This window comes from Hyaloscypha bicolor (assembly GCF_002865645.1).
Source record: "Hyaloscypha bicolor E unplaced genomic scaffold K444scaffold_61, whole genome shotgun sequence".
In the NCBI taxonomy this organism is placed as follows: domain Eukaryota; kingdom Fungi; phylum Ascomycota; class Leotiomycetes; order Helotiales; family Hyaloscyphaceae; genus Hyaloscypha; species Hyaloscypha bicolor.
This window is the reverse complement of record NW_020194563.1, coordinates 934,738-948,081: the sequence shown is the minus strand read 5'-3', so window position 1 is coordinate 948,081 and position 13,344 is coordinate 934,738. Positions and strand designations below refer to the sequence as shown.

General features: G+C 28.4%; 1 protein-coding gene across 1 annotated transcript; it reads left to right on the top strand.

Annotated features, from left to right (window-relative positions):
- Nucleotides 1–404: 404 nt before the first annotated feature.
- K444DRAFT_722408 (uncharacterized protein) lies at nt 405–5,895 on the top strand (the record flags this gene model as incomplete). Its single annotated transcript, XM_024888556.1, has 6 exons — nt 405–632; nt 728–1,315; nt 1,366–1,416; nt 1,470–1,757; nt 1,805–1,942; nt 2,017–5,895. Exons 1-6 carry the CDS (start codon nt 624–626, stop codon nt 5,893–5,895), a joined length of 4,953 nt encoding a protein of 1,650 aa, XP_024737182.1. The 5' UTR covers nt 405–623.
- Nucleotides 5,896–13,344: the final 7,449 nt, after the last annotated feature.

Below are 13,344 nucleotides of genomic sequence, written 5' to 3'. Positions count from 1 at the left end.
TAAATAGGACTTTGAGTTCTGAGGAACGCTCCTTAGCTTAGCACGTCCTCATACCCTTCGGGAGGTCTCTCGGACGTAAATAAATGTCAATCAATCAATCAATCAATCAATCAATCAACAGTTCCAAAAGCCACAAAGATCTACTTTTCCTTAAAGGGTAGTATCTTACCAGAGTCTAAAAGTTCTATTGGTGGGACCCCCCGGCAAGGGTAGAATATACCAGAGAACGCCGAGTACCAAAGTAGCAGCAAGATGAGTGGTCCGGGGCATTCATTCGTGGTCTCCGGCCCCCACGCGGGGATCACCGCATGGTGTGAGCTACGAATCCTTCGCAAGCAAGGCAGCCTTGGGGAATTACAGACTATATTTACCGCGAGGCGATAGGAATCTAGCCCGATGACTTTGCGTCACGGGGAGGCACCTGTTCTCCGCAACCCACTTTGCTTCAGCCTCCAGCCGGCCGCATGATATTTGCAAGAACGACATCTCCTGCGCCGATCGCGAGCGAATATCTCAGTGTCGCATTGTCAGTGTCGTTCATTCGGAGGAGAACGATAGCCAATCCCCCTTTGGCTCAGGTTGTTGCACAGGTACAATAGTCAGCATATTCGGTCACAGCAAACATGGACAGGGTACGCGTACGAACAACTTCACCTTGTATTCCTTTCCTCTCGCCTTCCCATTCAACGCGATGATAAATGCTCCGATACTTACACTGCAGCAATAGCTACGGAAGGGTAAAGAGAAGTGGAACAGGCTCAACAACACCGATCAGAATCCTGATCCAGGCTTCGAAGTCCCTGACCACACTCACATGTTCTCGTACAATTACCAGCAAAAGAGGGCATCAGAACCCACGATTCCTTACCATCTTGGAGTAGATGCGCCTGGACCCGGCAGTATCAGGCCGCGTCTTACTACCTTCAATTCTGAGAATCTCGGTGAGGGCTCTCAATTTGGTGTGTTTTTGCGCTCCAGCAGTACCTCTACGGCATCACCCGACCCACTCGGCCTGACTCTAGTATACTCCCTGCCAAATCCTCTATTCGATCTGATTTTCGTTCACGGTCTGGGAGGCTCGTCAAAGCGGACTTGGTCATGGGAACGAGATGCTGAAAACTTCTGGCCGCCTTGGCTCACCGAGGACAAAGATCTTTCTGGAGCGAGGATCTTCACATTTGGTTATAATTCGGGCTTTGTCGGGGAGTATACCAATCTCAACTTGCTCGACTTTGCAAAAGACCTGCTTATCAGGATGAAAACATATTCCGGAGATTTGCAGTTTAGTACGGACAGGCCTCCAGCTGTTGGTGAGGTTAGTTGCTCCGAAGGCCAACGCCGTGGTTTATTCCTGACACTTAGTAGCTTCCAACCATTTTTGTGGCACATTCGATGGGAGGTTTAGTGGTTAAGAAGGTACTGTTAGTTATCTTCTATTTGTCCCACTGCAGTCCCGCTAAGATTGAAAGGCTTGTATATTAGGCAGATCTGATCAACAGTATGCCGAAATTATCGCACAGATCAAAGCCATCGTCTTTTTGGCCACTCCTCATCGAGGGTCTGACTATGCTCAAACACTTCAGAATATTCTCAAAGTGACGCCTGGACTAAGTGGCAAACACTACGTCGCAGAGCTAGAGAAGAACTCTGGCACGTTGCAAGATATCAATGAACAATTTCGAACAGTTTGTGGTGACCTCACGCTGGTATCATTCCATGAGTCGCAAAAGACAAGCATAGGCAAAATGAAGGCAATGGTATGCAGGTTCAAGCACAGCAGTGCTCTGTAAGCTAATGTCCACAGATTGTCGACAAAGACTCGGCCAAGTTGGGCTATCCCGACGAAATATCAGCTTCGTTGGATGCTGATCACCATGGAGTGGTAAAGTTCAAGAACGTGCTGGATTCAAACTATGTAAATGTTAGAAACGTTCTGAAATGGGTCATAGGCGAAGTGGTAAAAAATGGTAAAACTAGATCCAGCGCGTTATTCAAACTTTTAAAAGCTAATTAGAGACTGCAGTATCTTTCGTGTCACGAGAATTACAAAATAGGCTCACGCTGGCCGCAAAGCCCACGTCCAAGCTCATCACTACAAAGTGCCTGCTGGATATCCTTGGAGTTCCCGAGAACTCCGATGAGGACTTTCAGTATCTGTCAGGTAGAATTGCGCATGGATCATGCAGCTGGATACTGCAGCGCTCGGCAGTTCGGAGCTGGATCGAGCATGACACAGAGTCTCCTAAGCTACTATGGATTTGCGGGAACGCGGGATCTGGAAAGTCAATCCTAGCAAGCTACCTTATCGGTAAGGCTCAGAACAGCAGCCACAGCGGAACCTGTCAATACCATTTCTTCCTGTATGGCGACAAGTTGAAGCGGTCACTATCTTACCTGCTTTGTAGCATTGCCCTTCAAGTTGCGCTCGCCCACGAGCCTTTCGCGGCAAGACTGGTGGAGTTTCAAGAGGCCACCGGCATGAACATTAAGGAGCAAAAAGCATCAATAATATGGGAAAAGATCTTCGAGGGCATCATGTTTCGAATGACCTTCCCTGGACCTTTCAACTGGGTCTTCGATGGGTTGGATGAAGCAGAGAGCCCCTCAGAATTGATCAAATATCTCTCTAAAGCCAAGTCGAGCACTCGCATCAACATTTTACTCACCAGCAGACCACGGAGAGACCTTGCGAACCACATAAGCCAATACTTTCCAGCCACTCAACCAGAATTACTCAAAGCAGAAGATACACTTTCGGACATCCGGGACTTTGTCCGTGCGAGCATCCTGAGAATCTTGCCTGGTACGGATGAAGCGCGAGCTGAAGTTGCTGAAGAGGTTATTTCTAGGTCATCCGGGTCGTTCCTATGGGTCCAGTTGGCGCTCTCTCGGATCGAGAAGAACTGGGTCCTAAAAGACGATATCAAAGCTGCAATCAATGAAATTCCCGAAGGAATGGAGCCTTTGTATCGCGGACTCATCGAAAGTATTGCCAAGCAAAACCAAAGATCAGTGGATATTGCGCGCCACATCTTATTCTGGGCTGCATGCTGCTTTAGACCCTTGGATATTTCGGAGCTCGAGGTTGCGCTCAAGCCAGAGTTCGACGGATTTACGAACTTGGAAATTGCAATCGAGGAGATCTGCGGCCAATTTGTGGTAGTCAATAAATCCAAGGTCAATTTGATTCATCACACCGCACGGCAGTTTCTCCTCTTGAAGACTACAGATCTACCGATCAGTCTTGACGAGAACCACTCACATAGTCATATAGCAACAGTCTGCATTGACTTCTTGTCCGACTCTACAAAGTGGCGACGAGTTTTCTCTGGTCTACACAATATGACCGGAGCTGGACGTGCTCTTACTGATACTGTCGTCTTTGACCGCCATCCATTCCTATTGTATGCATTATCTTACTGGACATACCACGTAAGCCTGGGGTTGGTGGATTCGGACGAGCTTCTTATCAAGGTTCTATCTTTCCTCGAAAACCACTGCCTCCTGTGGATTCATGGCGTGGCTCTAACACAGCGTCTTCGAATCCTGATCAAGGCCGCACAGAACCTCAAGACTTACGTCAAACGGAGAGCTCAAGCCAAAAGAGCATTGAGGAACTTTTCGTTGAATCGCGACACTGAGTTGCGTCAATGGGCGAACGACTTAATCCGTGTGGTTGGCCGCTTTGGCAATAATCTCGCGGAACACCCTGCCTCTATTCACAACAATGTCATTCCATTCTGCCCTCTCGACTCTATTATGAGCCGTACCTTCTTACACCAGAACAGTTCTAACTTTGCTGTTACTGGCCTCTCATCAAATGATTGGAGTGACTGCCTCGCCAAAATCTCCGCCGGTGAAGAACAAACAGCTGTCTACATCCTCTGCAAAGACACATTCTTTCTTACTCTTATCGGCATAGATGGCACCGTGGTCATCTGGTATGCAGATACATGCCAGGAGGCACGAAGATTCACTCACGGGGAATATGTTACCATTATAGCGAGCAGTCGAACGTCAAACTTAGTCGCTACTTCAGGAATTGATTATATCCGAGTCTGGGACATCACTACTGGACTTGAGGTAAAGTGTATGATGAAAGACTCTCATCACCATACGAGAGCGATGGCATTTAGTTCCAACGACGATGAGCTACTTGTTGCTTTTGATGACTGCGTCGTGCAGTGCATTGATTTGGCGAGCGGCAAGGAGAAATGGCAGTTCCTGGCAAAGGAACCGAGGGCGAATGATCATAACTGTGTTCGGAGTGCGTCTTTCAGTCCCGATCTCACGCGGATTGCCCTCATCTTTCGTGGTCGGCCTGTTGTCGTGTGGACCGTCCAGCCTGGTGGCGGAAAGTCTGGGCATCGTGATCAGTATATCCCCCCAAGGAAATGTATACTTGCGGAGGACAAAATGCGGACAATAGCTCAAGGTGATGCGTGGGATCCTCCTGAAATCGCAATATGGCATCCGGTCACGGACCACCTGCTAGTTCTATACGAAGACACCCGAATTGTTGCGTACAATCTCTCTGATGTCGAGCAAAAGCAAGTTAGCCATACTGGCGCAAGGGCGATGGTACTCAGCTTAGACGGCAATCTGCTGCTAACAAGCGACGTACAAGGTACCTTAAGCGTTTGGACAGTGCCGGAATACCAACTTTCATATCAAGTGAAGTACGATGAGCTGACTATAGGGTTGGCTTTCTCCCCAGATGCTACTCGATTCTACGACATCCGCGGGGAATTTTGCCACGTATGGGAGCCTGACGCTCTTATCAAAGCCAGTGAAATCGAACAAATAGAGCTGCCGAGTCACGAGTCAACCAATAGCGATACCATCACTACAGACCCGGTACTCTCCAACGACGATACTTCTCAAGTGCCTATCACATCCCTGGTTTTTGACCGCAGCGGTGACTACTACTGCTGCGGGAAGGAAGATGGATCAGTCGCAATATTCACGGTCCCAGAGGGCGAAAGATCCCGCAAAGTCACCAACCACTCTACTTCTGTCTCCATTATATATATTGGTTGGTCCGCATCATCTAAATACCTCGTTTCGGCCGACGATTCCGGCCGGGTAATTGCAAAGCGATTGGAGCCTCCAACAACTACAAAGAATCGTTGGGCGGTTTTCCCTGTTTTCGACGTACGCATGGAAAATGCAGAAGCGGTCGAGCTCTGCTTGTTCCATCCCAAGGATTTGTACCTACTCATAGTCACTCCGACACAAGCATATGTCATGAATCTCAAACCTAAGAAAAATACCGAGGTTTGTCGAGAGAGAATCGCTCCAGGAAGTGTATGGATAAATCATCCTGCCGACGTCAGTCTACTGTTAAGAATTGATGCTGGAACGGAACAAGCGTATCATTGGAAAACGCTTAAACCATTTAAATCGACACCACAGTCTGATACGCAGGGCTTGGGGGGTCGGTCTACTTCTATTGCCCGTACAGTCCAAACAAGCGACTTTCTCTTACTGGAAACCATAGTGCGCGATGAGTTTAGAGCGCAAGATCACCGGCAGCTCCAGACGCGGGAGGTGGTCATCATAGAGCTTTCAAGAATATCGAGTGGAAGGCCCGGAGAGCATCGTGTGGTCGTAGAAGGCTTGTCTAAGCATGTCAACCGCCTTATTGGAGAGGTAGACGATCGTGTCGTATTCCTCGATCACCAATTTTGGCTGTGCACGTGGGAGATCGAAGCCACGTATACTCGACACAAGAAGCATTTTTTCCTGCCAAAGGACTGGATCAGTCCCCAGTCTCTCCGGCAAATTGCGCTCCATGAGCATGGTATTGTGCTAATCCCAAAGAATGGAGAGGTGGCGATTGTGAAAGCAAACTGGATTGGTGGGTTTCCTGTGCAGATCTCATTCTCGAGATGAACCGCAGTCTTGTGATCCGTATTTCCCGTGCTCTCTGGGGATTCCCTTGAGCTCCGTTATGGGCTTAAAACCGAGATCCCCCTCTCGCGCCAACGTGTCCTGAGTCGACGGCGTGACTTGCTGCTGTGCTTTTGAATTATCATAATTTTGTTGTTTTTGTTCCCGCCATAGATTGGAGATGGTGGGGTCGCAATCTCGCTGGTGGAGAGGAATATCGAGCAATTCCAAGTTCGGCGGACGGTAATAGGAGAAGGATCTGGCTAGTTTGTTACTGCTGATCCGAGAAGATTCAACGAGTGCATCCGTAGGATTCTGCCGAAGGTGTGGGAGAAGTGTCGAGGGCTGGACGGAAGCATGCGAAAGGCCCTTTAGAAAGACCTGCTTTAGGCCTGAGGAGAATGTAAACATGCGGTCTCTCGACAGATCCAATGATGTTATGCCACTATCGTGAGGATAAAGAGAGTCAGTATTACTCTACACTTCATATTGGAGTAGAACTGAGGTTGCTATAAAAGCATTGATGTGAGTGGTGGTGTGATTATTCAGTTCATAGCGGAACTGGGAAGTGTCTGGTTGCTGCTGGCATATGCCCTTGCAGCTTCACCCAGATAACCTGGCATGTGTGTACAACGGCTACTTTACTGAATGCTCAATCAAGTCGGTGGAAGCGATCTATTCATTGGGTATAATGCGCTAGTTTCAACTCCTGAAAGGAACTATGGACGGCTCAGAAGTGGATACTGCGACTGTCAGGGTAGGTCTCTTACGAAATAGAGGGGGTATTTGTATGCCTTAAGCAACTCTGCTATAGAGGCGGCAGATATTATTATGGAGAGGAATCCGAGGGTGTCTGAGTTTAAAGGCTAGTAATATAGATTATTAATACTAATAGTATTATTCTTCTTAATATATTTCTGTATTAATTCTATTATAATAAGAGGGCTTTAATATTACTAGGTTTATTATTTAATTCTAATATTATATAATAATACTCTGAATTTGCTAGAAGATTAGATTAACTAATAAATTACTTATATTAGAAGGCTTATTTACTAATCTTAATATTACTATCTATATTTAGTAGAATCTTTAAATATATAAAAGACCCGAATTCGAAGCCTTTTATTATAAAATAAATTATACTAGTAATAATTTACTATTTTTAGAATATATTCTTAAATAGATTTAGAAGCTTACTTATTTAAGAATTATTATAAGTTATTACTTATTAGAATAAACTAGTAATCTTATAATTTACTTAAGAAAAAGAAATATATATTTAAGAATAATATAAAAGCTATTATTTATTATAAAAGTTTTAAAAATAGTAATAAGATTTTAGTAATAAAGCTATTAAAATAAATATTATATTTTTATAATTATATTAGTTATAAATACTTTTATATAAATAAGCTTAATAAAAGAATTCTTTGAAATAGCTACTTTTATAAAACTATTAAGTTTAATATTATAAATTTTCTTATATTTCTTTTATAAGAATTAATAAATTACTCTAAATTAAAAAAAGCTATTTATTATAAATCTAATAGCCTTTATTTTTAATAGCTTTAATTTTAATATATAAAATATATATATATATTTTAGAACTTATTCTTTATATAATAATAATAAATTTATAATAAATACTTTAAGTTTAGCTAAAAATATCTAAATTAGATTTCTTATTATTACTTTTCTAAAATTTATAATAAGTATTTTATTATTTATAAAGTATTTACTAAAATAAATACTAGTAAATCTAAAAATAAATATTCTAATTATTATATTTTTAATAACTTTACTAATAGAAATAAATATACTATTTTAAATAATAAGCTAATATTTTATAATAATTAGTAAATTATATATTAAAATAAAGAAATAAGAAAAATAACTTTTTTTATATTTATAAAAAAAATATAAATAAATATAATTATAAAAATTATAAAAATTATAATAATAATAGTATTATTAATATCTAATTATATTTTTAAAGCTTTTAGGAAATATATTAAATAGATTTAATTTTTATAAGAAATAAAAATAAAAGTTTATATAAATACTATAATAATTTATTTATAATATAAATTATATTAATAGAAAATTCTTTCTAATATTTATAATTTTAAATTATTATTATATTTCTTAAATATTTAAAATAACTTTTCTTATATAATCTAATTATAAGATTTACTAATAATAAAAACTTATATATATTTAAATATTATTTTAAATAAATTCTTAATTTTTAGTACTAATAAAATATTTATATTAATAATTTAATAATACTAATAATTTTTTAATATTAATTAATTTTTTATATTAATTATTTCTTAATATAATTATTTTTATAATATTAATAAATTATTTATATTAGTAATTTTATAATATTAATAGCTTTTTAATATAATTATTTTTATAATACTAATTATATATTTATATTAATAATATTTTAATACTAAATATTTTCTTATATTAATATTTTTTTTATATTAGTAATTTATTATTTATATAAATTTATTTAAATTATTATTAATTAAGAACTTTAAAATATAAAATTAATAATAAAGATTTTAAAAACTATAATAATATTATAAATAATAGCTTTTTATAAAATAATAATTTTATATAATTATTTTTAGTTATATAAATATTAAAACAAAATTTATTAAATTTAATAAACTAGAAATATTAAATTATATTAAATTATATTTATATATTATTTCTAAAATAATCTTTTTTTATATTATTTATAATAACTAATATTATATAATTAGTTTTAGTTAAAGAAATTAATTTTAGCTAAGATTTTAAGCTATAATTTAAACTAAGCTTATTTTTAAAACTCGGGATTTTAATAGTTTTAGCTATATTTATTTATTTATTATTATATTTTACTTTTATTTTTCTTAGCTTTAAATTTTTAAAATATTAGAAATTATTAATTTTTAAGTCTTATTCTATTATTTTATTTCTATTATTATATTATTTATATATTTTTTGTTTTAAAGTTCTTAAATTTATTTTTAGTTATTTCTGAAATATATTTTAAAAGTTTTATATTAAATTAATTAAAAAAATATTTTATTATTTTTTTTATATAATAATAATTTATTTTTTATAAAAATAAATATCTAAAATAAAAATTAAATAATCTAATATTTAATTATTTATATTTAATTTAAAGTTTTTATTTATTATTTTTAAATATAAATATTTTAATAAATAAATTTTAATATTTAAAATAATATTTCTAATTATTATTTTTAAAAACTATTTATAATTCTAAATATTTAGTCTAATTATAAAAAATATATTAAAATATTTAAATAATTTTATATTAGATTTTATATTAATAAAAAAAATATTTCTAATTTTAAAAGATTTATTATTATTATTAGCTAATTATAGAAATTTAAATTATTTATTTATTATATTATTTAGTAAATTATTTTATTAAAAAAATAAATCTATATTTTTTTAAAGATTTAATATTAAAAAAAATAAATATTAGTTTTTTTTATTATTAAAAAGCTATTATATTTTTATTAGCTAGTTTTAAAATATTAATAAAAAGAATTTATAAAATCTTATTTTTTTTTAAATATAAAATAAAATATTTATTTTTAAAATAATATTATTTATTATAAAACTAAAAATTTATTAAAAAAAATTTTTTAGTTAAGCTTTTATATTTAATTTAAATAATAATTTTTTTTAATAATAATATTTTTTATTATTAAATTATATAAAATTTTTATTAAAATTTTTATTAAATTTAAAAAATTTAAAAAAATTTTTATTAGTTTTTATTATAATAAAATTTTTAAAAAAAAGTTATATTAAATTAAATATAAAAAGTTTTAGAAATAAATAAATAAATAAATAAAATATAATATTTTTTTATAAATTATTTTTTATAAAAATATCTAAATTAATATTATAATAAAAATTACTAAATTAAGATTAGTATAATTACTTTATTTAGTTAGAATCTATATATTTAGTTTTTAAAGCTTTATATTTTATTTAAGCTTTTTTTTAAATAATTTAAATAATTTTTTTATTATTTAATATAATTTTTTATTTTATAATTTTTATATATATTAGTTATAAGCTTAGCTTTATATTAATAAGCTTTCTAATTAGTATATTATAGAAAGTATTTAAAAGCTTATTTAATTTATTTTTTTAAAAATTATATTTTAGTTTATATTTCTAATATTAATTAATTAATAGAAATTATTTCTATAATTTCTATAATTTCTATAATTTCTATAATTTCTATAATTTCTAAAATTTAATTATAATTATATTAAAAGCTATAATAAAGATTATTATTTTAAAGAATTATAATTTCTAGATAAACTAGTTTAATACTTTTTATAAAATAGCTAATAATAAAAGTATTTGAAATAAAATTAATTTATTTAATAATAAAATAATTAAAATAAATATAATAGTTTCTTTTAGGCCTTTTTCTATAATTAATAAATTTATATTAAAGGAAATAAAGAATTACTATATTAAATATTAAATTAATATAAAAAATTAGAATAAAAATATTTAATTTATAATTAAGAAAAAATTAAAACTAGTATTTTTATAATTTATAATATTTAGAAATATTAGAAATTATTATTTAGTATTTTTATAAAACTATATAATTAAAAAACTAAACTAAATAAATAAGCTAGTATATTATTATATAATTAGATAATAGTTTTATTAAATAATTAATATAAAGATTTTTATAAACTTTATTTTAGAATTTTTAAAAAAAAAAAAAAATTTATTTATAAAATTCTTAAAGTTTTATTAATAAAATATAATTTACTATTAGTTAAAAAATATATAATTCGGTTTTATTATAAATAAATAAAAAAGAAATAAATCTAAAATACTAGTTTACTAATTAAAAAAAGATATTTAATAAAACTAAAGTTTTTAAAATTATTAAAATTAAAAATATTCTAGTAATAATTAAGTTTTTAATAGCTTTTTAATAAAAACTTATACTAACCTAGATAATATAATAATTTAGTAATTTATATAATAAAAATAAACTAGAATTTATAATTTTTATATTTAAATAATATAATTAGATATTTAATTAGATTATTTTAGAAAATTAGAAAATTAAATATTTAGAAACTTTTATAATTTTTATAATATTTAGAAATTAAACTAATAAAAAATTAAATAATAAATTTAATTTAAATAAAAATAAATATTATAAATACTTTTATAAGAGTTTTAAAACTTATAAATATAAATAGAATCTATTTAATTATATTATTATAAAAATTATAATTACTAAATTAAATAAAATTTAAATAAAATTTAAATTTAATAAAAAATAAATTAGAAAAATCTAAAATAAAATCTTAATTAAATATTAAAAAAATCTAAAACTTTAGCTAAAAAAAAAATATAATATAAAAATTACTAGTAAATAAGCTATAAAGAAATTAATATTTAGTATTAATTCTAAAAAAAAGCTTAAAATATTCGGAATTAATTTTCTAAAAACTTTAATATTATTCTAATAAATTCTATATTTATAATTTAAAGTTTAGATTAGAAAATTTATATAATATTCGATTTTTTAAAATATTTATTATTTTAAAATATTTTATTAAATAATTATAATATTATATATTTAATTAATAATAAGAATCTAATTAATTTTAATATTTTTATTAAAATAAAAATTAATAATTATATAAAAGTAAAAATAACTAGTTTTCTAATTATTAAATATAGTATTTATATAATTAAAAATATAATTAATAAATTTATAAAACTATATATTAAAAATCTAATTTATTATAATATTATAATTATTAAAAAGTTTTATATAAATATTATTTCTAAAGCTTATTTAATAAAAAAGAAAGCTTAATATTATAAATATAATTTTATAATTAGATTAGAAAATTATAAAGAAAATATAATATTAATATAATTAAAATATAGTTTTAATTTAGTTTTTTTTAAATATAAGTTATTTTTTATTTATTTTAATATTTTATTTAAAATTCCTATTAATATTAATAATATACTTATATTTCTAATATTTAAATATTTAATTAGGATTTAATATAAGAAATCTAGAAAGTATTTTAAATTAAAAAGTAATTTAGAAAAAAAAATATATATAAGAATAAAATATTTAGTTTATAAAGCTTTATAAAAGTATATTAATTATATATATAATATAAAAATTAATAAATTAATAAGAATTATATATAAATTTTATATTTAGATATATATTAAATAAATAATCTTATATAAGCTAATTAAAAAAAAGTTTATTTAATTATCTAAATAATTATAATAATTTAAGCTAAATTCTAATAATTAAGAATAAATTTAGTAAAAAGCTTTTTAAATATCTTTTATTAAATAAAAAATATTTAATAATATTTAATATAATTAGAAATTTTAAATAATAAATATATAAATAATATAATTTTTTAATTATTTATATTAAATATAATTAGAAAAAAGTAATTATTTTAATTTAAAAAATATTAGCTTATTAGATTTAAATAAAAAAAGAAAATATTAAAATTAAGCTTTTTTATATATATATATATAAATTACTAAAAAATATTAAATAAAATACTTAATTTATAATTTTATAATTATTTTTATTAGTATAATCTAGAGCTTATAATATAAATAATAATTAATTTTAGGCCTAATTAAAATAGAATTTATATATATAATTTTAGAATATATCTAATAATTAAAAATTATAAAATAAAATAAAATAAAAAAGTATTTAAGATTATATTATATAAATATATTAAATATTTAATTAAATATAATATATTTAATAAAAATATTTTTTATAAAAAGAATTATAAATATATTAAACACTATAATATAAAAATTATAAAAAATATAATAAAACTATTTCTAGAAAATAAGATTTAAAATATTAAATTAATTTTTAAAAATAAGAAATTATAATATAATAGTTTATTAAAATAAATAGAAAATAAGCCTAAATTAAAAAATAATAAATAAATAAACTAATAATTAAAAGAATTTATAAATATATTAATAAATTATAATTTAAAAATAAAAAGCTTTATAATTTTATTAGAAATAGAATTTATAATTCTATAAAATATTTTAAAACTAGAAAATATATTAGAGCTTAGAAATAATAGAAATAAAGATATTAAACTTTTAAAAAAACTTAATATTATAAAAAGAAATATAATAAAATATAGTAGAATTATTAAAAAAAATAAAAAAAGATTTTCTTAAAACTAATAATAAGGTTTATTAAAAACTTTTATAAATAAAATAAAAAGTTTATTTATAAAATAAATAAATAGCTTAATAAAAATAAAAATAAATTTTATAAAAAAAAAAAAAGATTTAGCTAAAATAAAAAAATAAATAATAAAATTAAAAAGAAAATAAATAAAA